The 27,023-nt window shown below is 44.4% G+C and overlaps 1 protein-coding gene across 3 annotated transcripts in view; it reads right to left on the bottom strand.

Moving 5' to 3' along the window:
• Nucleotides 1-25,462, bottom strand: part of LOC137426069 (chemokine-like protein TAFA-2) — a 686,347-nt gene extending 660,885 nt beyond the window's left edge. The window contains exon 1 of one of the 3 annotated variants that reach the window (XM_078775636.1): nucleotides 25,157-25,462. Coding sequence is in view for 1 of the 3 variants with exons in the window: in XM_078775634.1 (XP_078631760.1) it covers nucleotides 25,120-25,139 (20 nt within the window). In the remaining 2 variants the exon portion in view is untranslated. Of the gene's footprint in view, nucleotides 1-25,119 lie in introns of all 3 variants that reach the window. The other 2 variants (XM_078775635.1, XM_078775634.1) reach the window with 2 other exon arrangements.
• Between the last annotated feature and the right edge of the window lie 1,561 nt (nucleotides 25,463-27,023).

The raw sequence follows: 27,023 nt of genomic DNA, 5'->3' as shown, positions 1-27,023 counted from the left end.
ACTATTGTGGCCAAATAGGAACGTGCTGTTGGCTACTATTGTGGACAAATTGGAATGTGCTGTTGGCTGCTATTGTGGCCAAACTGGAACGTGCTGTTGGCTACTATTGTGGCCAAATTGGAATGTGCTGTTGGCTACTATTGTGGCCAAATTGGAATGTGCTGTTGGCTACTATTGTGGCCAAATTGGAATGTGCTGTTGGCTACTATTGTGGCCAAACTGGAACGTGCTGTTGGCTACTATTGTGGCCACACTGGAACGTGCTTTTGGCTACTATTGTGGCCGCACTGGAACGTGCTGTTGGCTACTATGGTGGCCACACTGGAACGTGCTTTTGGCTACTATTGTGGCCGCACTGGAACGTGCTGTTGGCTACTATTGTGGCCAAACTGGAACGTGCTGTTGGCTACTATTGTGGCCGCACTGGAACGTGCTTTTGGCTATTTTTGTGGCCGCGCTGGAACGTGCTTTTGGCTACTATTGTGGCCGCACTGGAACGTGCTGTTTGCTACTATTGTGGCCGCACTGGAACGTGCTGTTTGCTACTATTGTGGCCAAATTGGAACGTGCTTTTGGCTAATATTGTGGCCACACTGGAACGTGCTGTTTGCTACTATTGTGGCCGCACTGGAACGTGCTGTTTGCTACTATTGTGGCCAAATTGGAACGTGCTGTTGGCTACTATTGTGGCCGCACTGGAACCTGCTGTTGGCTACTATTCTGGCCAAACTAGAACATGTTTCTGGCTAATATTGTGGCCAAATAGGAACGTGCTGTTGGCTACTATTGTGGCCAAATTGGAATGTGCTGTTGGCTACTATTGTGGCCAAATTGGAACGTGCTTTTGGCTACTATTGTGGCCAAACTGGAACATGCTGTTGGCTACTATTGTGGCCAAATTGGAACGTGCTGTTGGCTACTATTGTGGCTGCACTGGACCGTGCTGTTGGCTACTATTGTGGCCGCACTGGTACGTGCTGTTGGCTACTATTCTGGCCAAACTAGAACATGTTTTTGGCTACTATTGTGGCCAAATAGGAACGTGCTGTTGGCTACTATTGTGGCCAAATTGGAATGTGCTGTTGGCTACTATTGTGGCCAAATTGGAACGTGCTTTTGGCTACTATTGTGGCCAAACTGGAACATGCTGTTGGCTACTATTGTGGCCAAACTGGAACATGCTGTTGGCTACTATTGTGGCCAAATTGGAACGTGCTGTTGGCTACTATTGTGGCCAAATTGGAATGTGCTGTTGGCTATTATTGTGGCCAAATTGGAACGTGCTGTTGGCTATTATTGTGGCCAAATAGGAACGTGCTGTTGGCTACTATTGTGGCCAAATTGGAATGTGCTGTTGGCTACTATTCTGGCCAAACTGGAACATGCTGTTGGCTACTATTGTGGCCAAATTGGAATGTGCTGTTGGCTATTATTGTGGCCAAATTGGAACGTGCTGTTGGCTATTATTGTGGCCAAATAGGAACGTGCTGTTGGCTACTATTGTGGCCAAATAGGAACGTGCTGTTGGCTACTATTCTGGCCAAACTGGAACATGCTGTTGGCTACTATTGTGGCCAAATAGGAACGTGCTGTTGGCTACTATTGTGGCCAAATTGGAATGTGCTGTTGGCTACTATTGTGGCCAAATAGGAACGTGCTTTTGGCTACTATTGTGGCCAAACTGGAACATGCTGTTGGCTACTATTGTGGCCGCACTGGTACGTGCTGTTGGCTACTATTCTGGCCAAACTAGAACATGTTTTTGGCTACTATTGTGGCCAAATAGGAACGTGCTGTTGGCTACTATTGTGGCCAAATTGGAACGTGCTTTTGGCTACTATTGTGGCCGCACTGGTACGTGCTGTTGGCTACTATTCTGGCCAAACTAGAACATGTTTCTGGCTAATATTGTGGCCAAATAGGAACGTGCTGTTGGCTACTATTGTGGCCAAATTGGAATGTGCTGTTGGCTACTATTGTGGCCAAATTGGAACGTGCTTTTGGCTACTATTGTGGCCAAACTGGAACATGCTGTTGGCTACTATTGTGGCCAAATTGGAACGTGCTGTTGGCTACTATTGTGGCTGCACTGGACCGTGCTGTTGGCTACTATTGTGGCCGCACTGGTACGTGCTGTTGGCTACTATTCTGGCCAAACTAGAACATGTTTTTGGCTACTATTGTGGCCAAATAGGAACGTGCTGTTGGCTACTATTGTGGCCAAATTGGAATGTGCTGTTGGCTACTATTGTGGCCAAATTGGAACGTGCTTTTGGCTACTATTGTGGCCAAACTGGAACATGCTGTTGGCTACTATTGTGGCCAAACTGGAACATGCTGTTGGCTACTATTGTGGCCAAATTGGAACGTGCTGTTGGCTACTATTGTGGCCAAATTGGAATGTGCTGTTGGCTATTATTGTGGCCAAATTGGAACGTGCTGTTGGCTATTATTGTGGCCAAATAGGAACGTGCTGTTGGCTACTATTGTGGCCAAATTGGAATGTGCTGTTGGCTACTATTCTGGCCAAACTGGAACATGCTGTTGGCTACTATTGTGGCCAAATTGGAATGTGCTGTTGGCTATTATTGTGGCCAAATTGGAACGTGCTGTTGGCTATTATTGTGGCCAAATAGGAACGTGCTGTTGGCTACTATTGTGGCCAAATAGGAACGTGCTGTTGGCTACTATTCTGGCCAAACTGGAACATGCTGTTGGCTACTATTGTGGCCAAATAGGAACGTGCTGTTGGCTACTATTGTGGCCAAATTGGAATGTGCTGTTGGCTACTATTGTGGCCAAATAGGAACGTGCTTTTGGCTACTATTGTGGCCAAACTGGAACATGCTGTTGGCTACTATTGTGGCCAAACTGGAACATGCTGTTGGCTACTATTGTGGCCAAATTGGAACGTGCTGTTGGCTACTATTGTGGCCGCACTGGAACGTGCTGTTGGCTATTATTGTGGCCAAATTGGAACGTGCTGTTGGCTACTATTGTGGCCAAACTGGAACGTGCTGTTGGCTACTATTGTGGCCAAATTGGAACGTGCTATTGGCTACTATTGTGGCCAAACTGGAACGTGCTGTTGGCTACTATTCTGGCCAAACTGGAACATGCTGTTGGCTACTATTGTGGCCAAATTGGAACGTGCTGTTGGCTAATATTGTGGCCAAATTGGAACGTGCTGTTGGCTACTATTGTGGCCAAATTGGAACATGCTGTTGGCTACTATTGTGGCCAAATTGGAACGTGCTGTTGGCTACTATTGTGGCCAAATTGGAACGTGCTGTTGGCTACTATTGTGGCCGCACTGGTACGTGCTGTTGGCTACTATTCTGGCCAAACTGGAACATGCTGTTGGCTACTATTGTGGCCAAATTGGAACGTGCTGTTGGCTACTATTGTGGCCGCACTGGAACGTGCTGTTGGCTATTATTGTGGTCGCACTGGAACGTGCTGTTGGCTACTATTGTGGCCACACTGGAACGTGCTTTTGGCTACTATTCTGGCCAAACTGGAACATGCTGTTGGCTACTATTGTGGCCAAATTGGAACGTGCTGTTGGCTACTATTGTGGCCAAATTGGAACGTGCTGTTGGCTACTATTGTGGCCAAATTGGATTTGTGCTGTTGGCTACTATTGTGGCCAAACTGGAACATGCTGTTGGCTACTATTGTGGCCAAATTGGAACGTGCTGTTGGCTACAATTGTGGCCGCACTGGAACGTGCTGTTGGGTATTATTGTGGTCGCACTGGAACGTGCTGTTGGCTACTATTCTGGCCAAACTGGAACATGCTGTTGGCTACTATTGTGGCCAAATTGGAACGTGCTGTTGGCTACTATTGTGGCTGCACTGGACCGTGCTGTTGGCTACTATTGTGGCCACACTGGAACGTGCTGTTGGCTACTATTGTGGCCACACTGGAACGTGCTGTTGGCTACTATTGTGGCCACACTGGAACGTGCTGTTGGCTACTATTGTGGCCACACTGGAACGTGCTTTTGGCTACTATTGTGGCCACACTGGAACGTGCTGTTGGCTACTATTGTGGCCAAACTGGAACGTGCTGTTGGCTACTATTGTGGCCAAACTGGAACGTGCTGTTGGCTACTATTGTGGCCAAATTGGAATGTGCTGTTGGCTACTATTGTGGCCACACTGGAACGTGCTGTTGGCTACTATTGTGGCCACACTGGAACGTGCTTTTGGCTACTATTGTGGCCGCACTGGAACGTGCTGTTGGCTACTATTGTGGCCACACTGGAACGTGCTTTTGGCTACTATTGTGGCCACACTGGAACGTGCTGTTGGCTACTATTGTGGCCACACTGGAACGTGCTTTTGGCTACTATTGTGGCCGCACTGGAACGTGCTGTTGGCTACTATTGTGGCCAAACTGGAACGTGCTGTTGGCTACTATTGTGGCCAAACTGGAACGTGCTGTTGGCTACTATTGTGGCCAAATTGGAATGTGCTGTTGGCTACTATTGTGGCCAAATTGGAATGTGCTGTTGGCTACTATTGTGGCCAAACTGGAACGTGCTGTTGGCTACTATTGTGGCCAAATAGGAACGTGCTGTTGGCTACTATTGTGGCCAAATTGGAATGTGCTGTTGGCTACTATTGTGGCCAAACTGGAACGTGCTGTTGGCTACTATTGTGGCCAAACTGGACCGTGCTGTTGTCTACTATTGTGGCCAAATAGGAACGTGCTGTTGGCTACTATTGTGGCCAAATTGGAATGTGCTGTTGGCTACTATTGTGGCCAAACTGGAACGTGCTGTTGGCTACTATTCTGGCCAAACTAGAACATGTTTTTGGCTACTATTGTGGCCAAATAGGAACGTGCTGTTGGCTACTATTGTGGACAAATTGGAATGTGCTGTTGGCTGCTATTGTGGCCAAACTGGAACGTGCTGTTGGCTACTATTGTGGCCAAATTGGAATGTGCTGTTGGCTACTATTGTGGCCAAATTGGAATGTGCTGTTGGCTACTATTGTGGCCAAATTGGAATGTGCTGTTGGCTACTATTGTGGCCAAACTGGAACGTGCTGTTGGCTACTATTGTGGCCACACTGGAACGTGCTTTTGGCTACTATTGTGGCCGCACTGGAACGTGCTGTTGGCTACTATGGTGGCCACACTGGAACGTGCTTTTGGCTACTATTGTGGCCGCACTGGAACGTGCTGTTGGCTACTATTGTGGCCAAACTGGAACGTGCTGTTGGCTACTATTGTGGCCGCACTGGAACGTGCTTTTGGCTATTTTTGTGGCCGCGCTGGACCGTGCTTTTGGCTACTATTGTGGCCGCACTGGAACGTGCTGTTTGCTACTATTGTGGCCGCACTGGAACGTGCTGTTTGCTACTATTGTGGCCAAACTGGACCGTGCTGTTGGCTATTATTATGGCCGCACTGGAACGTGCTGTTTGCTACTATTGTGGTCGCACTGGAACGTGCTTTTGGCTATTGTTGTGGTCAAACTGGAACGTGCTTTTGGCTAATATTGTGGCCGCACTGGAACGTGCTTTTGGCTAATATTGTGGCCAAACTGGAACGTGCTGTTGGCTACTATTGTGGCCAAACTGGAACGTGCTGTTGGCTACTATTGTGGTCGCACTGGAACGTGCTTTTGGCTATTGTTGTGGTCAAACTGGAACGTGCTTTTGGCTACTATTGTGGCCGCACTGGAACGTGCTTTTGGCTAATATTGTGGCCAAACTGGAACGTGCTGTTGGCTACTATTGTGGCCAAACTGGAACGTGCTGTTGGCTACTATTGTGGCCAAATTGGAATGTGCTGTTGGCTACTATTGTGGCCAAATTGGAATGTGCTGTTGGCTACTATTGTGGCCAAACTGGAACGTGCTGTTGGCTACTATTGTGGCCAAATAGGAACGTGCTGTTGGCTACTATTGTGGCCAAATTGGAATGTGCTGTTGGCTACTATTGTGGCCAAACTGGAACGTGCTGTTGGCTACTATTGTGGCCAAACTGGACCGTGCTGTTGTCTACTATTGTGGCCAAATAGGAACGTGCTGTTGGCTACTATTGTGGCCAAATTGGAATGTGCTGTTGGCTACTATTGTGGCCAAACTGGAACGTGCTGTTGGCTACTATTCTGGCCAAACTAGAACATGTTTTTGGCTACTATTGTGGCCAAATAGGAACGTGCTGTTGGCTACTATTGTGGACAAATTGGAATGTGCTGTTGGCTGCTATTGTGGCCAAACTGGAACGTGCTGTTGGCTACTATTGTGGCCAAATTGGAATGTGCTGTTGGCTACTATTGTGGCCAAATTGGAATGTGCTGTTGGCTACTATTGTGGCCAAATTGGAATGTGCTGTTGGCTACTATTGTGGCCAAACTGGAACGTGCTGTTGGCTACTATTGTGGCCACACTGGAACGTGCTTTTGGCTACTATTGTGGCCGCACTGGAACGTGCTGTTGGCTACTATGGTGGCCACACTGGAACGTGCTTTTGGCTACTATTGTGGCCGCACTGGAACGTGCTGTTGGCTACTATTGTGGCCAAACTGGAACGTGCTGTTGGCTACTATTGTGGCCGCACTGGAACGTGCTTTTGGCTATTTTTGTGGCCGCGCTGGAACGTGCTTTTGGCTACTATTGTGGCCGCACTGGAACGTGCTGTTTGCTACTATTGTGGCCGCACTGGAACGTGCTGTTTGCTACTATTGTGGCCAAATTGGAACGTGCTTTTGGCTAATATTGTGGCCACACTGGAACGTGCTGTTTGCTACTATTGTGGCCGCACTGGAACGTGCTGTTTGCTACTATTGTGGCCAAACTGGACCGTGCTGTTGGCTATTATTATGGCCGCACTGGAACGTGCTGTTTGCTACTATTGTCGTCGCACTGGAACGTGCTTTTGGCTATTGTTGTGGTCGCACTGGAACGTGCTTTTGGCTATTGTTGTGGTCGCACTGGAACGTGCTGTTGGCCACGATCATGACCCAAATCATTGTTCAACAATCTGTATTGTTTTTCCAATTTAAGTGTTTGCTACTCTGGTTTCCTCCTATGGGTTCCTTAAAAACAATGCAGACGCTTTATTCAGTTTGCCTAAAAAATGCCACTTTCTCATTTTCCATACTAGAAAACTGAGCACTCGAACAGTTAATACCTGCAATGTGGTGGGGGGGGGGGTGGGGGGGTGGGGGGTGGGGGGGAGCATGTCACAACTCAGCACAAGCCTGTAGTGTTTGGTGTGTGCCTGCACAAAAAGGAGAAAATCTAAGTGTTTGCCAGAAGACTATCGAGTGGTGAAAGTGCAAAAATAATGTTATTGTAGAGCACAAGGAGAAGGTGGAGGCAAAGTACAAGGAACTTTGCAAGAAAGCAAGTGTCTGGATGATGAAAGGGATAGGTACAGAGAGGTGTTATGGGTCTTTTGAACATTTGTGGAGAGGATATCATACCTAATATTTTTTAGAACTTGCGTAATTTTTGTGAAATTCTTTTCGCACTCCAACTAAACCTGTGTGTATAAAATAAAGTTTGGTTCATGTTAGCTTGACTATTTGCTATTTATGTTTGGTGTGTGCCTGCACTTTGGTGTGTGTCAGCTTTTGCAAATGCTACCATGCGATCCCCTTCGCAAACTAGTACAGATCATATAAGGATGGCATTCCGCAGTGTTGTCTGCAGATTTTGCCCATTGTACATTCCTCATATAATAGTCTTCAAACAGTATATATATATTTTAAACCATATATATATATAGGAGCACACACTGGATCAGCACGGTCGCTGCGTCCTTGGACGACTCCTCAGCACCATACCGACACACACTAATGTGTGTGCGTACAGAATAAGGTGTTTTTACAGTGGCCATGAGAAATCCTGCGACCAACTTCCTTGAGGGAGGACCCAGTACCTTGGTGCTCATTTTGCCTGGTGCCTCATTTTGCTTGGTGCTCATTTTGCCTGGTGCCTCATTTTGCCTGGTGCCTCATTTTGCTTGGTGCTCATTTTGCTTGGTGCTCATTTTGCCTGGTGCCTCATTTTGCTTGGTGCTCATTTTGCCTGGTGCCTCATTTTGCCTGGTTCCTCATTTTGCTTGGTGCTCATTTTGCTTGGTGCTCATTTTGCCTGGTGCCTCATTTTGCCTGGTGCCTCATTTTGCTTGGTGCTCATTTTGCTTGGTGCTCATTTTGCCTGGTGCCTCATTTTGCTTGGTGCTCATTTTGCTTGGTGCTCATTTTGCCTGGTGCCTCATTTTGCTTGGTGCTCATTTTGCCTGGTGCCTCATTTTGCCTGGTGCCTCATTTTGCTTGGTGCTCATTTTGCCTGGTGCCTCATTTTGCCTGGTGCCTCATTTTGCTTGGTGCTCATTTTGCCTGGTGCCTCATTTTGCCTGGTGCTCATTTTGCCTGGTGCCTCATTTTGCCTGGTGCCTCATTTTGCTTGGTGCTCATTTTGCCTGGTGCCTCATTTTGCCTGGTGCTCATTTTGCCTGGTGCCTCATTTTGCCTGGTGCTCATTTTGCTTGGTGCTCATTTTGCCTGGTGCCTCATTTTGCCTGGTGCCTCATTTTGCTTGGTGCTCATTTTGCCTGGTGCCTCATTTTGCTTGGTGCTCATTTTGCCTGGTTCCTCATTTTGCCTGGTGCTCATTTTGCCTGGTGCCTCATTTTGCCTGGTGCCTCATTTTGCCTGCTGCTCATTTTGCCTGGTGCTCATTTTGCTTGGTGCTCATTTTTCCTGGTGCTCATTTTGCCTGGTGCCTCATTTTGCCTGGTGCTCATTTTGCCTGGTGCTCATTTTTCCTGGTGCTCATTTTTCCTGGTGCTCATTTTTCCTGGTGCTCATTTTGCCTGCTGCTCATTTTGCCTGGTGCTCATTTTTCCTGGTGCTCATTTTGCCTGGTGCTCATTTTTCCTGGTGCTCATTTTGCCTGGTGCTCATTTTTCCTGGTGCTCATTTTGCCTGGTGCTCATTTTGCCTGCTGCTCATTTTGCCTGCTGCTCATTTTGCCTGGTGCTCATTTTGCTTGGTGCTCATTTTGCCTGGTGCTCATTTTGCCTGGTGCTCATTTTGCCTGGTGCTCATTTTGCTTGGTGCTCATTTTTCCTGGTGCTCATTTTGCTTGGTGCTCATTTTTCCTGGTGCTCATTTTTCCTGGTGCTCATTTTTCCTGGTGCTCATTTTGCTTGGTGCTCATTTTTCCTGGTGCTCATTTTGCTTGGTGCTCATTTTGCCTGGTGCTCATTTTGCTTGGTGCTCATTTTGCCTGGTGCTCATTTTGCTTGGTGCTCATTTTGCTTGGTGCTCATTTTGCCTGGTGCTCATTTTGCTTGGTGCTCATTTTGCCTGGTGCTCATTTTGCCTGGTGCTCATTTTGCTTGGTGCTCATTTTGCCTGGTGCTCATTTTGCTTGGTGCTCATTTTGCCTGGTGCTCATTTTGCTTGGTGCTCATTTTGCTTGGTGCTCATTTTGCTTGGTGCTCATTTTGCTTGGTGCTCATTTTGCTTGGTGCTCATTTTGCTTGGTGCTCATTTTGCCTGGTGCTCATTTTGCTTGGTGCTCATTTTGCTTGGTGCTCATTTTGCCTGGTGCTCATTTTGCTTGGTGCTCATTTTGCTTGGTGCTCATTTTGCTTGGTGCTCATTTTGCTTGGTGCTCATTTTGCTTGGTGCTCATTTTGCCTGGTGCTCATTTTGCTTGGTGCTCATTTTGCCTGGTGCTCATTTTGCTTGGTGCTCATTTTGCTTGGTGCTCATTTTGCTTGGTGCTCATTTTGCTTGGTGCTCATTTTGCTTGGTGCTCATTTTGCCTGGTGCTCATTTTGCTTGGTGCTCATTTTGCTTGGTGCTCATTTTGCTTGGTGCTCATTTTGCTTGGTGCTCATTTTGCTTGGTGCTCATTTTGCCTGGTGCCTCATTTTGCTTGGTGCTCATTTTGCCTGGTTCCTCATTTTGCTTGGTGCTCATTTTGCTTGGTGCTCATTTTGCTTGGTGCCTCATTTTGCTTGGTGCTCATTTTGCCTGGTTCCTCATTTTGCCTGGTGCTCATTTTGCTTGGTGCTCATTTTGCTTGGTGCTCATTTTGCCTGGTGCTCATTTTGCTTGGTGCTCATTTTGCCTGGTGCTCATTTTGCCTGGTGCTCATTTTGCTTGGTGCTCATTTTGCTTGGTGCTCATTTTGCTTGGTGCTCATTTTGCTTGGTGCTCATTTTGCCTGGTGCTCATTTTGCTTGGTGCTCATTTTGCCTGGTGCTCATTTTGCTTGGTGCTCATTTTGCCTGGTGCTCATTTTGCTTGGTGCTCATTTTGCTTGGTGCTCATTTTGCCTGGTGCTCATTTTGCTTGGTGCCCATTTCGCCTGGTGCTCATTTCGCCTGGTGCTCATTTCGCCTGGTGCTCATTTTGCCTGGTGCCCATTTCGCCTGGTGCTCATTTTGCCTGGTGCTCATTTCGCCTGGTGCTCATTTTGCCTGGTGCCCATTTCGCCTGGTGCTCATTTTGCCTGGTGCTCATTCTCAGAAGGATGACAGGCTGAATCAACCCCACCTGGTATTAATTCAACAACTGAACGGGATTCGAACTCAGGACCTTAGGATCCCAAGCCCACCACCCTAACCATTCGGCCAACACCAGGTATAATAATAAAAATGGCACAATCATACATTCTTCCATAAGCTGTGGAATACTGTGACTATGTAAAGTAACACCTAATTGAAGAAATCTAAGCACAGGAGAGAAGTAATTATTAATTAAAGTAATTAATTATTAATTATTGCATGCATTAATCAGTAATGTCTGGAATGATAATCATGTAATAATGTAGAAGTATGCAAACTCATCTCTGAGCTTTCTGCCCTGGGTTCGACTCTTAGCGATAAGCTGTCATCCTGATGTTTGACAAGTGGGCAGATATATCAATGTTAGGGTTAGGGTCAGACCACCCTAACCCTAACCCTAACCATAACATTTGGCACTTTCCATTGCACAAAACGGTACAGTACGGCACTGTACAGTAAGGTTCGGTCCGGTACGGTAATCCCTGTCTTTTTTTTATTGCACAACAGAACCGTGAAAATAGGCGGAGTTATCTGAAGTGACGAAACAAACACGACCTGTGGTGACGTAATATCTCATGATCTTGTTGGATTTGGTCTTCCGACCAAACAATGATGAGGGCTTGCACCTCAGCAGCAGACCGACTGAACTCTCCAGGTATTCCATGTATTTTTTTTCTGATTCTTATCACTTGTGCTTCATCTATCTTCTCTCCGGAATTGTGGTATTACAAAATGGCGGTTGGGTCTGAACATAGCGAGACGGTTCTGTGACGATTGTGATTGACCAATCAATGGTCTGCAGTATTGCAAGCTCCACCCACAGGGTCCGGGTTCGGCTCGCTTAGAACCTATAAATAGCAGGAACCAAATTTAGCACGGGTACTTAGATACGGTACGGTTTGCTTGGCAATGGAAAAACGAAAAAACGGATTTTGGTTACAGTCCGGTACGGTACGGTACGGTACGGTACTGCGGTGGAAAAGTGCCATATGATATATTCCTCCCCCCCCACCCCCCCTTCCCACCAAAAGCAAAGTTGAAACATTGCAAAACGTTCCACCAGGAAGAACCTGATATTCAATTTTTCGTTCAAAATATTATTTTTCGATACCTGTTACTCCAAGTGCAAAGTTTCATTCTTTAAACAAAAATGGTCGCACTGTTGTCACAACTTCCGACATAATTGCCACTGACATCCCCCTGTGGAGCGGAAAAGGAAAGGGTGTATTATGCTCCCAAAGGAGCAGGTGTTTCTAGTGTTTAAAATGAACCAAAAATACGTGTAAACATCCTCAAAAATTGTTTCTTGAACAAAAAATAATGTTTGGTATGTCCTATGCACATGTATGGTTGACAACTCTTGTCTGAAAAATTGGAAACTTCACTTTCAGTCCAGCAAATTTCTCCAAGTGAGGTCGAGTGTATGTTTTCATCACCACTCTTAAATCGACTTCCAAATGCTAACAATCGATATACTGTTGAAATTCTAGGAGTAAAATCGCTTTCCTCTCCTTCCGATTTCCAAAAATGTAACTTTACGTTTCAAGCGGTGTATAAATGCAATACATTGCCACACTCTACAATTTTCCCCAATTTATTTAACGTCGTTTTTATTATGCAAGATGCAAATGCAAAACCTGTGACTCTATTATAGAGATAAACAAAGTAGTCATTGGTTAACCCTTTGAGTACGGATGAGGTCCAGTGCCGCAACCCGCGAAAAAGTTTTGTGTACGGATGACGTTACTACACGTCATCGAATATACCTATAAATAGATTGTCAGTACGTGTTTGCATCCCGTACCAAAATGCCAAATTAATCCTGAACCGGGCGTATTTTTATCAAAAAAAATAATCCCATACTCAAAGGGTTAAAAGTGTGACGTAACGCCACTGGAAACACTCCGCCCCTAAATCCTCCCTTACGGTAACGCTCCATAAAGTTTGGACATACGCCACCCCAGTCCTCCTGGGCATTACATACTTTTTTTTATCACCCCCTATGTGTATGCAAAGTACGAGCGGATGTGGTGACCACTCATTCACTTTTAGCCGGCGAAGCCGGTGTTGTCAATAAACGAGTACGTATTATGTTGAAAACCTGATTATGCCTTGGCTCGAGAATCCGAAGCGCAGTGGACGCAGCCATCTTGCGGAGGCGGAAGTATGCATAACAAATTTAAAACGTTCATTAGGAGTTTCTTTCACCCGTCGTCGTTTGATTCACAATCTTATACACCTCCGATGTATTAATAAAATAATTTAAGACCAACATCGGCCCGCACGGGCCTGGTTATCTTCAACAAAACGCGTCACCAAACACCGGACCCAATGAGAGTCGAGCATTTGCAAAAATATTTCTAAAATGAAAGCGCTCAATGGTGGGGTGCGTGGGCACCATCGACCGGATGCGGAAGTTTGCATAAAACAATTGCGAAAAAGTTCAATAGGAGTTTGTTTCACCCGTCGTTCTTTGATTCACAATATAATGAAACCTCTAATTAGTAATTAAAATACGTTAAGACCAACCTCGTTATCTTCAACGAAAATCGTCATCGAACACTAGAACCAATGAGATTCGAGCATTTGAAAAAATATTTTTTTACAAGCTTAATACGCGTTTCGGACGGTGAAAACGGCGTCAAATATTCTAACATTGACAAAGAATTATTTTTTAGAAATCTCGCGGCCGTATGGGATAGTTTTTCACGGCCAGAAATACGGTATAAGCGGTTTACATATTTAGTTTAGAAATACGGATAGTTTTTCACGGCCGGAAATATCCGAAGTTGAGACGGAATTCACCGAATTAATCACTGCAAGCTAACTTCTTCTGGTGGACGAAGCCGCCGTGCCCGGAGAGTCAGAGAACCAGCCCTGGCGCCTGACAGCGACTGAAGTTAGAAGACTACACACGTACTGTGAAAACATATGTTAAGCCCAGTTAAAAATAGGCCTTAAGCTAGCACATCGTATAGTTACTTCCTTAAGCTTCTTGTGACATTTATTGTATGCAGGTATTGCCATTGGGGAGGACTGTCTGCTCTTCTCTTTTACCAAGTCTTACCAGGTACGGTACCTACTACACATACCTACTACCAACTACCTACCTACCTACCTACTACCAACTACCTAACCTACTGATGCCATGGTGATGGGTAAAATAGTGGCAAGAGGTATGCAGGTATTGGGGAGGACTGTCTGCTCTTCTCTTTTACCAAGTCTTACCAGGTACGGTACCTACTACACCTTCCTACTACCAACTACCTAACCTACTGATACCATAGTGATGGGTAAAATAGTGGCAAGAGGCTTTGGCTTCGCCGGCTCATTGCGGCTTTGCAGTCGGTACTAGTAGCCGGCGAAGCCGGTGTTGTGAATGAACGCGTACGTATTATGTTGAAAAGCCAGATTTTTCTGGATCGTTTGAGAATTTCGTGGCTTTGACGCACCAAATCGCTCCATGGAGGCCGCCATCTTGCGGATGCGGAAGTATGCATAAACATTTGCGAAAAAGTTCAATAGGAGTTTGTTTCACCCGTCTTTTTTTGATTCACAATCTTATGCACCTCTAATTTGTAATTAAAATACTTTGAGACATGATGGAGTGACTTTGTTGAGTGAATTTGTAAAATATTTTATAGCCGGCGAAGCCGGTGTTGTGAATGAACGCGTACGTATTATGTTGAAAAGCCAGATTTTGCTGGATCCTTTGGCTTTGGCTTCGCCGGCTCATTGCAGCTTTGCAGTAGGGTCATATTAGTTTAGTGTACAGTTCTTTTACGTCGAACAAATCAATTGTACACAAAAGTTCATGGGGAAAACAACACGTTCAAGGGAAACTGAGTGGAAGACTTTCGCCAAGTGGTGGTACAGTTTTAATCACGAATGAAGCACATTTTACTCAGTTGTGGAAGAGTTAACAAAAGAAGCATGCGACCGCATCATGAATAACACATTCGATGGAAATCGGATGATGTTTAACACAAAATTACCACAGGAACACCTTTTTGCATGCTGACGGCTTGATGAAACCTTACTAATAATTTTTATTTTACATATGATTCCATATTTTGGGGTCACTCATCATGAGTAACACTCGACCCAAACAAAGCCGATGGAAATCTGATGCAACAAACCCGGGCAGTGTATAATCAGCAGAGGCTGACAAGCCTGATCTCTTAGGCCCACCATAAAACCAAGATGGCAGCCGTATCATTTTGTCTGGGTGCCATGGTGGGTGGAGTCAAGCTATAAATGTGGGTGGGGTCCAGCAGCTGTCCAACCAATGGGTTGCACATTTCAAATCCCTTAAAATAACCACAATAACAACAACCATGTGGAGCTCTGTTGTAGACCTGTGACACATCGCAAGTAAAATTTTAAAACGAGCCTGTAATTGAATTTTTCGGTATTTGACCTTCGGGCCCTGCCCTAAGGGGTGGTATGAGTATGTAAATATGTAAGAAATGGGTATGTAAGGAAGTTTGGATGGGGTTACACTCGACAAGCCAAATAATCCACCCTGGAAGGAGCATCAACACTTTACCCCACTTGGCCATTTAAGCCGTCTCCCAGACTGGTCAGGACAACTTACTGGCCAGACTGGGTAAAGAAAACATCACCACATCAAAAAATTATCAAAATTTCCATATATTGTACTAAGAGCCAAGATTTTGTGATCGTCACGCTGTCAAATGTTGCAAGTGTATTAACATTGCCTTAAAACATGTGTTTAGGATACGCATCATTTTAAACCAATGCTGTCTCATTTTGTTTCAGCATTTTCTACCAAAATGAGTTTACGCACAAGCGAAAAAAAAACTTCCCTTCAATTTCTTCAAACCTCGTAAGAGCACGATGACATTTTTACAGCCATACTCAATCGGTGGAAAAAGTTGAGTAACATATTATGTATGGCAAGTTTTTAGAAACAAAAGTAAGAATAAATACAAGACATAAAGAACAAGCCGAATGCACCCGGCGTTGCCCTGGTTCTTTTTGAATGAATTTACTTCTATAATTCAACTTTTACTCACGGCCGTAGAAGATTGACTACTATAATTCAGTTCAGCTTTTAATTGTGAAATGGGCCCAGCCCTTTCGAGGCGGCCTCGACCGGCCTCGCCACCTAGCCTATAACCTTCCCGGGGCCCGTCCCAACATTTTTTGTTTCAGAGGTTTCCTCCTATCTTTCACCGCTCGGGAGATTACCACGTGCAGACAAACAAACAAACAAAAACTTTCTTTTATATATATAGAAGACTAGCCGAAAGCACCCGGCGTTGCCCGGGTTCTTTTTGAATGAATTTACTACTATAATTCAGCTTTTACTCATGGCCGCAGAAGATTGACTCCTATAATTCAGCTCAGCTTTTAATTGCGAAATGGGCCCAGCCTGGCCGAGGCAGCCTCGTCGCCTAGCCTATAACCTTCCCGGGGCCCGTCTCGACATTTTTAGTTCTTTTTGAATGAATTTACTACTGTAATTCAGGTTTTACTCGTGGCCATAGAAGATTGACTACTATAATTCAGCTCAGCTTTTAATTGTGAAATGGGCCCAGCCCGGCCTCGACACCTAGCCTATAACCTTCCCGGGGCCCGTCCCGACATTATTTGTTTTAGAGGTTTCCTCCTATCTTTCACCGTTCAGGAGATTAGCGCGTGCAGACAAACAAACAAACAAACAAACAAACAAAAACTTTCTGTTATATATGTAGAAGATGGAAGATAGATAGCTAGAAGATAGATATAACAAAGAATCAAGAGCTATGAAGGGCCTGGGAAGTGAGAATGAGCTGAAGAGAGTGACGGACTGATGTTTTGAGAGTCATTGTGATTGCATTCCAAATTGAAATGAACAGTAAGATGTCTGGAATATTGAATGAATAAGTGTGTACCTAACATTGGCCTCCATTCCACTTTGACTAAACTTCTTTGTCTTCCCATTTGTTTATCTCCTTTGCTCTTTACGGATGTTTTTCATTTTCAGTATCAAATACAACCTCTCCGGCAGGATGTAGCACAGTTGACTTTGAACTGTCTTATGACCGAAGTATGTTAGATATTATGTGAGTGGGTTTATTGATTTTATCCATCCTATGTAGACTTTAGCTTATTGCAAATATACTTCATGTGTTTGCTATATGAGGTTTCCGCAACCCTTCGTCTTGTCTGCATTGCTGTTTGTTTGAATCCTATGGAGCAGAAACCCCAAAAAAGGAGTAAATGCAACACCATTTTTCAACTGGAAATGAGTTTGTCTGTTTTGTATTCTGGTCGGAATTCATGGCTCATGAGGCTCGGAACGCAGGTTTAAATCTCATATATGAAAAGCATTTGTGCATTGTCTACTAATTTGATAGAAATTGACATTAAGGTACACCGAGGATCCTCATATAGCAGTCAGGGAATTCAGCAATGGAGGAGACTCAAGGGATAACTTGGCTTGGAGGGTCTAGGTTTGTTGAGTGGTGTTTGAGTCAGAGCTGTGTGTACTGTATGGGATCTGGGTTTCTTTGACCAACTAGAGCCTGAGTTGTACCTATGCAAAACCAAGAGACCCCTGGCATTCCAAGACACATATGTGGGTTTTCCGCCATGTAGCGGCGCAAGGGGCACAATAGATGGGTATCCCATGTGCCATGTACAGGAAGACAATGGAATTGTGAGGTGTTTCTCAATCCTCACTTAACTTAAACCAGTTATAACATGCTGATTTTATAATCTCACAGAATGCCAGCCTCATCCAGGCAGGAGAGTGTCAATATTTAAAGGAAACTCCCAACACAAATCTTTGTGTGTACATCTGCCTTCTGCATTCAATGTTCATATTTCTGCACAAATAAACATTTCATTATCCCCATGCTTTAAAAAAAAAACTAGGGGATATTGTAATCGTCTCTGTCTGTCTATCCATCCGTCACAATATCTCCCCCTGAAAGACTGTGCATACATTCACCAAACTTCATGGCAAGAAGGTTCCAGAGCAGTGTCATTTTTGGCCTTCAGTAGGGTCAGAAGGTTAAATACCATAAAATGCAATTGTGGGCACATTTCATTTTTTAAATTAAACTTTGCATATGCAATCAACATTGGCGGATGAAATATGTAACGATTATTTGGATTTGACCCCTGGTGCTTGCCCCAGGGGGTGGGAACTTAGAGTCACATGGGTCAAAATATAAGATTTGTTTATACTCAAAAATTAATGTTAAATTGTGTCATTCCTGGTGGAACCTTTTTTTTTTTACATCATTCAACTTTGCTTTAGGTGACAAGCGTGGGGGTTTGCTATGGCGTGCCATTGACTTCACTCTTGTTACCCTCGCCAGAGAAGAGGGTATTGCATTCGAGTCCGTTTGTTTGTTACTTGCAAAATCGAAGATTTTTCAAGTATATTGGTCGGTTCCGTTTATGGTTCTGTCTGTCTGTCTGTCTGTTTATTTGTCTGTTTGTCACCGGCCTACAGGTCACAATTCTAAACCGATCGTCACGAAATTTCACGAAGTTGTATAAGTCGTCCCAATTGAGAGGCCTATTGATTTTGAGGTCAAAGGTCATCTGGGGGTCAAATTTCTAAAATCGCCATTTTAAATCCGATTGACTTGAAAATTGAATAGCATTTGTATATCAAGTCACTAAATTGTAAAATGAACAATTTTTTGAGGTCAAAAGGTCAAAGGTCAACTTAAAGTCAAATTTTTAAAATCATCAATATTCATCTAAAAAGCCATCAATTCTCAACCGATTGACTTGAAAATTTAACAGCATTTGCATATCGAGTCACTAAATAGGGAAACCAACTATTTTTGAGGTCAAACGGTCAAAGGTCAACTCAAGGTCAACCTTCCAAAATCATAATTTTCATCTGAAAAATCATAAATTTTCGTCCAAAGCTTTCCGAGCTTTGATCAAGATTGTCAATTTTAATCTTGATGAAATGGACAATTTGCTGTATCAATGGAATTTTTTTTCTTGGGGTGGGGGGGGGGGGGAGGGGAGGGCGTATTTTGCAAGTATCGTGCTCCGCATGACGTCTTCTTGTTTGTTTGTTTGTCTGTTTGTGCGCACAGAATAAATATGATTTTCTCTGCAACCGTTGGTCCGATTAACAGAAAATTCTCACCATAGGTGCAACTCCACCTGTATAATTTGATGATAATTATGACGTCATTGGTCACGTGGTTCGGCCGCCATCTTGGAAAAAACGAAAAACTTTGCACCTCTATATCACCGAAAGTGCTGGATAGAAAAAATTGCGACATGGCTCATTGTAAAGAACTCTCCATGGGGAATAAAATATGTTCATGATGATGTCATAGGTGCCTCCATTATGACGTCATAATTCGACAAGTACAAAACTTCATCCGATCAAGATGAAATCGCTTGAGCATAATCTAGGAATAAATTAGTTTAGAAAAAAATAATAATGATGACGTCATCGGTCACGTGGTTCGGCCGCCATATTTGTTGTTGCACAAAAGCCTTAAAAACCACTGAAAATACATCCTGGTGAGGGTTTGCAATCTCTGATTGCTCTTTTTTTAATCCTTGTGATGGTGTCACATCCAGAAAGGTATTTTGAACTGTCTCACAGTGAGAAGGTATTTGGATTATGTCACAGCGAGAAGGATTGAGTAACATATGGTGCATAATTCCTTCTGCATTGTCAATCGAACATCTGTCTGTGTTCCATTTTCAAACCCAACGATAAATGGATTCACTGTTGCTTCACAGGCTTGGTGCTGCACCGAAAAGTGCACCATCGGTCAAATACAATGTTAAGCTAATGTGGGCCCTATCTTCCAGCATTGATTGCTGATGGATGTAAAACATCCCCCAGTGGTTTTCATTGAAAAGCAGGTGAGTTATTGATTATGCATGCTGACCAAGTTTTGCAATTCTTGCTCCAAACAGCCATGGACCAGAGAGAGGATGGCACATCCAAGTCTATCTGTTCCAAGAAACACAACACCTGGAGCCCCCCTATGTTCTGCATCGGATAGATGGATGGAAAGACCAGCAAGAGGATACCCCTTCCTGTTATCACTAACTAGTTTGTTTCCTCCTGCCCACATACCATTGGAAACTCCAACACAAGTGATATATAAAACACAATTGCTAACCGACATGCATATCTATCTAGCACAAGAAGTGATCTTTATTTGACTGCTTCTGTAGAATTATATGATGCTTTGCATCAATTGACTGGTAAGAATCGAGGCCACACGTCGATTCCACAACCATTTCAATCAGTTGAAGATTCAAATCAAAAGCTCTCTAATGCAACAGCCCTTTGTCTCCGTGGGGTTTTCATTCTGTTCGAAATTTGCTCCCAGTTTTAAACGTTTCAAGCCATGAGAGAGGGCTTTGAGGGACACCATGCATATAACATCTTTTTATCCCATGGAAATATCAACTAATGCTAAAGGAGCAGTGAGACCGCATCATTCCGGGATGGAGTAGATTAATTATACAGTGATATATTTTATCTTCATATAGATAGCATCACCAGAATGTAATGCGTATGGAAAGATCATGAATGGAGATTGGTACCAAAAGAAACGTGTAGAAACGCATGTGGATAGTAACGTACATAAATAACAAAGAGAAGGAGAAAAAAACAAAACAATATAAATTAAAAAGTCATGATAAAACAAGCTTATCAGCTGATTATGACGTCATCTTAGAGGTTTTGACTCTTTAAAGCACAAGTAAAAGGGGGGAAGAGAGAAAGGTGTGTGGGGGATGGGTGGGGGTCGATGGATAGAGAGAAAGAGGAGGTGGAGAGGGGACTGAGGGGCGAGAGAGAAAGAGGTGGTGGAGAGGGGGCTGAGGGAGAGAGAGAAATAGGAAGTGGAGAGGGGCTGAGGGAGAGAGAGAAATAGGAAGTGGAGAGGGGTTGAGGGAGAGAGAGAAAGAGAGGTGGAGAGGGGCTGAGGGGCGAGAGAGAAAGAGGTGGTGGAGAGGGGGCTGAGGGAGAGAGAGAAATAGGAAGTGGAGAGGCGGCTGAGAGAGAGAGAAAGAGAGGTGGAGAGGGGCTGAGGGAGAGAGAGAAAGAGAGGTGGAGAGGGGCTGAGGGAGAGAGAGAAAGAGGTGGTGGAGAGGGAGCTGAGGGAGAGAGAGAAAGAGGTGGTGGAGAGGGGCTGAGGGAGAGAGAGAAAGAGGTGGTGGAGAGGAAGCTGAGGAAGAGAGAGAAAGAGAGGTGGAGAGGGGCTGAGGGAGAGAGAGAAAGAGGTGGTGGAGAGGGAGCTGAGGGAGAGAGAGAAAGAGGTGGTGGAGAGGGGCTGAGGGAGAGAGAAAGAGAGGTGGAGAGGGGCTGAGGGAGAGAGAGAAAGAGAGGTGGAGAGGGGCTGAGGGAGAGAGAAAGAGAGATGGAGAGGGGCTGAGGGAGAGAGAGAAAGAGGTGGTGGAGAGGAAGCTGAGGAAGAGAGAGAAAGAGAGGTGGAGAGGGGCTGAGGGAGAGAGAGAAAGAGGTGGTGGAGAGGAAGCTGAGGAAGAGAGAGAAAGAGAGGTGGAGAGGGGCTGAGGGAGAGAGAGAAAGAGGTGGTGGAGAGGGAGCTGAGGGAGAGAGAGAAAGAGGTGGTGGAGAGGGGCTGAGGGAGAGAGAAAGAGAGGTGGAGAGGGGCTGAGGGAGAGAGAGAAAGATAGGTGGAGAGGGGCTGAGGGAGAGAGAAAGAGAGGTGGAGAGGGGCTGAGGGAGAGAGAGAAATAGGAAGTGGAGAGGGGCTGAGGGAGAGAGAGAAAGAGGTGGTGGAGAGGAAGCTGAGGAAGAGAGAGAAAGAGGAGGTGGAGAGGGAGCTGAGGGAGAGAGAGAAAGAGGAGGTGGAGAGGGGCTGAGGGGAGAGATAGAAAGAGGTGGTGGAGATGATACTGAAGGAAAAAGAGAGAGAATGCAAGAGAGACAGAGAGAGAGAGAAAACGAACGAGAATGAATCCACAGAGTATCACCCTGGTGGACCGTAGAGACAGTCACCTGTGTGTGCAAATTAATGGCAGTTTGATGAACCATTGAGGCTCCAATGAACCTCCATTAGCACAGCAACACTTAATGCTTTGAATGTGGTTTCTCATCAAAATATGAATCCATATTTTACTCTTTTAGCAAGAACTCCCTCCTATGTCATCATTCAACATCTTCATAGACAATCAGTAAACACACACAAAACATCACAAAACATCATAACATTCATTTGCATCAACTGTAGCAATGCAAAAAAGAGCAGATTCATAAATTGACATTGCTGTAGTTTATTTTTATTCTTATTATTGTTATTGTTGTTATTACAATAACATTCAAGTTACTTGGTTTCCTCTCACATCCATCTTTTGATTTGGGGTTATGGGGGACATTGGTTGTTTTTTTATATGAAGGATGGGGATGTTTCATGAAGGGCAGTGGGGATAATGCGCAGTTTTGAAGAAATTCACAATGGGGGTAAAAAGGAGGGGGGAGGAGAAAAAGGAGGTTCCACTTTTTGGAAATTCCAACTTCTTTCCTGGAAGTCCTTGCAGTGTTCATGTTTTATACCTCTCCCACCTCCCCCCAAGTCCTCCCGATGTCCCTGCTCTCAAATGTTGTGTTTGTGTCCTTCGCCCTCTCTCCCCATCTCGTCTGCCGCTCCCCTTATTTTTTGTGTTTTGTGTGTCGGTTTGACTTTTTGTGTGATTAATGTTAGCTCTTTCACGAGCCTCGATCTTGTATACAAAAAAAAAAAAGGGAGATTAACGAATGACTTGTGAATCACATGAGTTATTTACAACGTTGCCAGCTCAGCCGAGGATCCCTGACCAATAATCAGCAGGCCATTGCAAATGCACCGAGCTGATTACAACGTGCAGTCGTCGTAATTCGTCGTCAACAAAAGTGCGACTTTCGTAGCGACATCAATGTCTTCATGAGATGAGGAGGATCGAATGAATCCTGCATTTGAGTCCAATTATTGCTTTTGATCAAAAATATTTCTCATCCCCCAAAACTTTACGTCGTCAAATTTGATGTCTGCAATGCTCTTTGTGATCCGAGGACATCCATTTCCTCTTAAATTAGGACAGAGAGCAGCAGTTTGTAGGTATTAATTGCCTGTCTGGAAGCGGAGATGACAGCCAAGTTTTCATGGAAATTCAAGATCCCTGAGTGTGCTTTGCAATTAGGAAAAGCAAGTGCAGATTGTGCGCAGGAATAAAGTTTTCCTGGTTCAGAATTACAATGAACCTTTCATGACGACAGAACACAACAACGTGCGCAAAATGATTAATTCATCAACAAAATGTATGTCGGAGTATCGCTCTGCTTTATTACATCCGATTCTATGACATCATCATAGTCGTCAGTCGATAATGACTTTAAACGTCGACTAATCGAGTAAGAACCAGACGTTGGCCGGATAAGGAGGCTGGCTTAATATCTTAGGGTCCTGATCGTTTAAGCCCCTGTCGGGCCGTTAAAATAACACCAGGTGGGTTGACTCGACTCACCCTACCGAGGTCGGCAAAATGAGTGACCAGATAATTGGTAAGACCCGTCCACGATTGTGACCCCAAGATGTTAGGAGAGTGCTTCTTCTTCTTCTTCTAATATAGTAAACCTGTTGTTGTTGTTGTTGTTGTTGTTGTTGTTGTTGTTGTTATTGTGTAGGTCCGGATAGTTCTCTCGAACAAGCCCGTGACACAGAGACAGCCGATCGATCTCCCAGGGGCGACCCAAGAGATCCCCCACATGTACGATGGTGTACCCCCACCATCACAAAGTCATGGCCATGACAGAGTTTGCTACTTTCCGCAAATAAACAACAAAGACCAATCAGAGATTGCAGACCCTCGCCAGGACATGTTTGTGTGGTGTATTTGGTCTGATTTTGTGTCTGTTTCGTTTTATTTTGGATACATAAGGTTCATTTTTCTATCCAAGATGGCTGCCAAACCACGTGACCTATGACATCACCATTTTCACACTATATGCAGTGATGGTGTGAGATGATATTTGTAAAACTTAGCATCGATAGTGTAAGCTCTTTCAAAGAAGCAATTTAAAAAAATATTTTCTGTAAATCCAATATGGATGCCAAACCATGTGAGCTATGACTTTTTTTTCAACATTATATGACCATGAGTAGTTGAACATATGATTAAAATTTCATATTGATCCGTTTAGTGCTGTCAGAGAACAATAATTTAATTTATGCCGTTTTTGCATAAAAACCAATATGGCCGCCAGGTCGTGTGACCTATGACTTCATCATTTTCAAACTTTATTCCCCAAGGCTAGTACATCATGTGTTCGAGTTTCACATCAATCTAGTTTTTTTTTTCGTTTTAGCATCAGAATTTTTTGAAGGTTTTCATTTTCAATCCAATATGGCTGCTGAACCACGTGACTGATGACATCATCAATTTAATTCTCATATGCAGTTTTTGTGTAGATTACGCTCAAGAAATTTCAATTGGATCAAGCATTCTACTTGTCTAATTGTGACATCATAATGATGGCACGGATCACATCATCATGAATATATGTTGTTCCCCATGCGGAGTACTTGAAAATGAGCCATGTTTCAATTGTTTCCATGGAGCGGTTTTGGAGATATGGAGGTGCAACTTTTTTTCGTTTTTTCCAAGATGGCGCACATTTCACGTGGCCTATGACATCATAATTATCATTAAAAATTATACAGGAAGAAGCGCTCCGAAGGTGAACTTTTCTGGGCAATCATCGGACCAACTGTTGCAGAGAAAAGCATAATCACGTTCTGTGCAGACAGACTGACAGACAGACAGACCCAAACGCAATATCTTCTCCTATGACGAGGGTAACAATACTTGTATCGCCTTGAACCTCCATAGTCAGAAACTTCCAGAAGCTCCGTTATTCCAAAATAATAGATCAGTGCACCATCAGATCATAATGTTGATTAAGAAATTAGTGAGAAACATTCATTTTGAAACAGATAAACAATATAGATCATGAAACCTTCAGCAAGAGCCCCAGATGCCTGTTACAAGTATCGGAGTGCAAGAACACACTCAGACTCAAACAGACAGAGCCAGGTGGGTGGAAAATTAAAAATGAATAAATATTGATAATCTAAGAGCATATGTCCGCAGTAGGGACAGTTGACTATTGTACGGTAACAAATAATGTCTGTAACATATTCACAAAGTCGTCATATTTCAACACATTGCTTCACACTTCATTTTCTGGCATCTTAGTGACCAGTGGAGAAGAATCACTGAAAAAATCATATTAGCTTCATCCGGATCCCGATCTTCACCAAAATGGAATCGATTCTTCCTTGTCACACACACAACCTGTCCAACAAGTTTCGTCCAAATCCATCCAGAACTTTTTGAGATATCCTGCTATCACATCATCAGAGGTCCAACTGTATGTATGCATCAGGGTTGAAGTCAAACACAACCCCTCCCATCCTACCCCTTCCCCCCAACCCCACCTCCTTCCAAACCCCAAATGCTGCGCAGAAATGTGTTGACATTCACTTTTGGAAGTGACAATGCTTCAACAAGCCATTTAACAATAGTGCGTGCAATTTCTTGCTTGGTGCGTACCTCACAAGGTGCGTGCTCATCTGGTCCTCCCTCTCACCTGTTGGTCGAGTTTGCAGCTCCACACAGCTTCTGCCTCCTTTTTCCCTCTCCTCATGGATTGCTTAAGCGCTTCAAGTGTCGAACACAAGCGATTCCCACCAAATGGATGTACACAAGGAATATGGAGAAGTACGGGTGAAACGGGACGCGAGGAAAGATATAGAGGAGAGAATAAAATGCTTCGTCCCGAGAAATGACCGTCTCTCCCCTGCAGTCCCTCGTACTGCTCCGTACCATCACCTTGCGGTGCTTCTCGGGGCTCCCCACCCCATCTTTCTCCCTCTTTCTCCACGCCCGCTGCTCTTCGCAGCGCCTCCCTCTTCCCAGTCCACCGCTCTTCCCTCCTCCCCACCACCTCTCCCTCCGTCCCCTCCTCGCCTCTCCGCTTCTGTTCCTTCTCCAATCTATCTCGCCTCTCTTACACATTCCCCTTCTCCATGCTTGTCTCTTTCTCTCTCCCTCTCTGTCACCCACTCACAAGGCTAGCTTTCCCGCTATCCATCCAAAAACCAGGACCATTGCCTATGTCCAAGATAACCCCGAGGAAGTCGTTCCTAATCACATAAACACTAACAATGTCATCATAAATTTATAAATGAACATATAACTAATTTACATCATCTGAGATTGGATTTCCTTGGTGAAATTTCCAGATGCTGATTAATGGAGAATGATTCACCGTGTTGTAGTTAATGTGAGATATACACGCCCGGTTATCTATGGATCAATAGGTGCTGATTCTGACTCAGCATGGCATGTTCATATTTATTTATCGTGTTGTTATTGCTCGGACATGATAACAGCACATCTGATTGAATGTTGACATACAAACAAGCCATGGCTTAATCGTCCACACCCTGCTCTATGATATTTGAATCCATATCATGGCTCATCTGTCTCCCACTCCCTTTATTATATGTTTTATGTGTTAGTTCTTACATGAGCCTCGAATTAGTATACAAATATATATATATATATATGTATATATACATGTATGTATATATGTATATATGTATATATATTGTTGCGGATATGAGGACTGTATATTTTTTTTGATTGTGTAAATTATTATTATTGTTTATTCTGCGCCCCCTGCCTCCGGAGCTGTGTAAAGGTGAAAGGACATCCCATAATTTTTTTTTTTTTTATTTTTTTTTTTTTTTTGTATACAAGATCGAGGCTCGTGAAAGAGCGAAAATTAATCACACAGAAAGACAAACAGACACATAAAACAAATAACATCGGGAGCGGTAGACAAGATGGGGAGAGAGGGGGAAGGACACAAACACAACATTTGAGAGCAGGGACCGAGAGACATGGAGACATCGAGAGATCTGTGGGAGGGAGAGGGCTTTGGGGGGGAGGCATGTGAAGGGGGGGGGGGGGTGGGAGAGGTATAAACATATGGACACTGCCAGGATATCCAGGAAATAAGTTGGAATTTCAAACAAGGTGGATCTGGGGTGAATTAGTGGGGGTAGAAAAGATCAAGGTTATGGATGGGGGAAGATAAGAGATGGTGGTGAACAGCTGTTTTAAAGACCTGGAGGGAGGAGAGGGATTGAAGGGAGTGTGGGAGTTTGTTCCACAGGCGGGAGAAAAGAGGAATGAAAGAGTGAAGGTGAGCAGAGAGCCGAGATTTCGGCAGTTTAACCATCAGAGGGTTGCTGGCAGATCTTGTGCGACCTGTAGGAATATTTGGGGGACAGAGCACGGAGAGAGCTGGGGGAGCAAGGCCGGAGAGGAGTCGGTAGAAGACAGAAAGACCACCTACCTGCCTGCGGTGAGTGAGTGAAAGGCCCTCAGAGATAGCTTCATCGCGGGAGATTCCAATGATTTTGAAAGCTTTGGATTCAACAGCGTGA

Source organism: Myxine glutinosa, chromosome 4 (assembly GCF_964187855.1).
Source record: "Myxine glutinosa chromosome 4, kmMyxGlut1.1, whole genome shotgun sequence".
Taxonomy (NCBI): domain Eukaryota; kingdom Metazoa; phylum Chordata; class Myxini; order Myxiniformes; family Myxinidae; genus Myxine; species Myxine glutinosa.
Note: the sequence above shows the minus strand (reverse complement) of the source record. Positions and strands in the feature narration are given on the sequence as shown.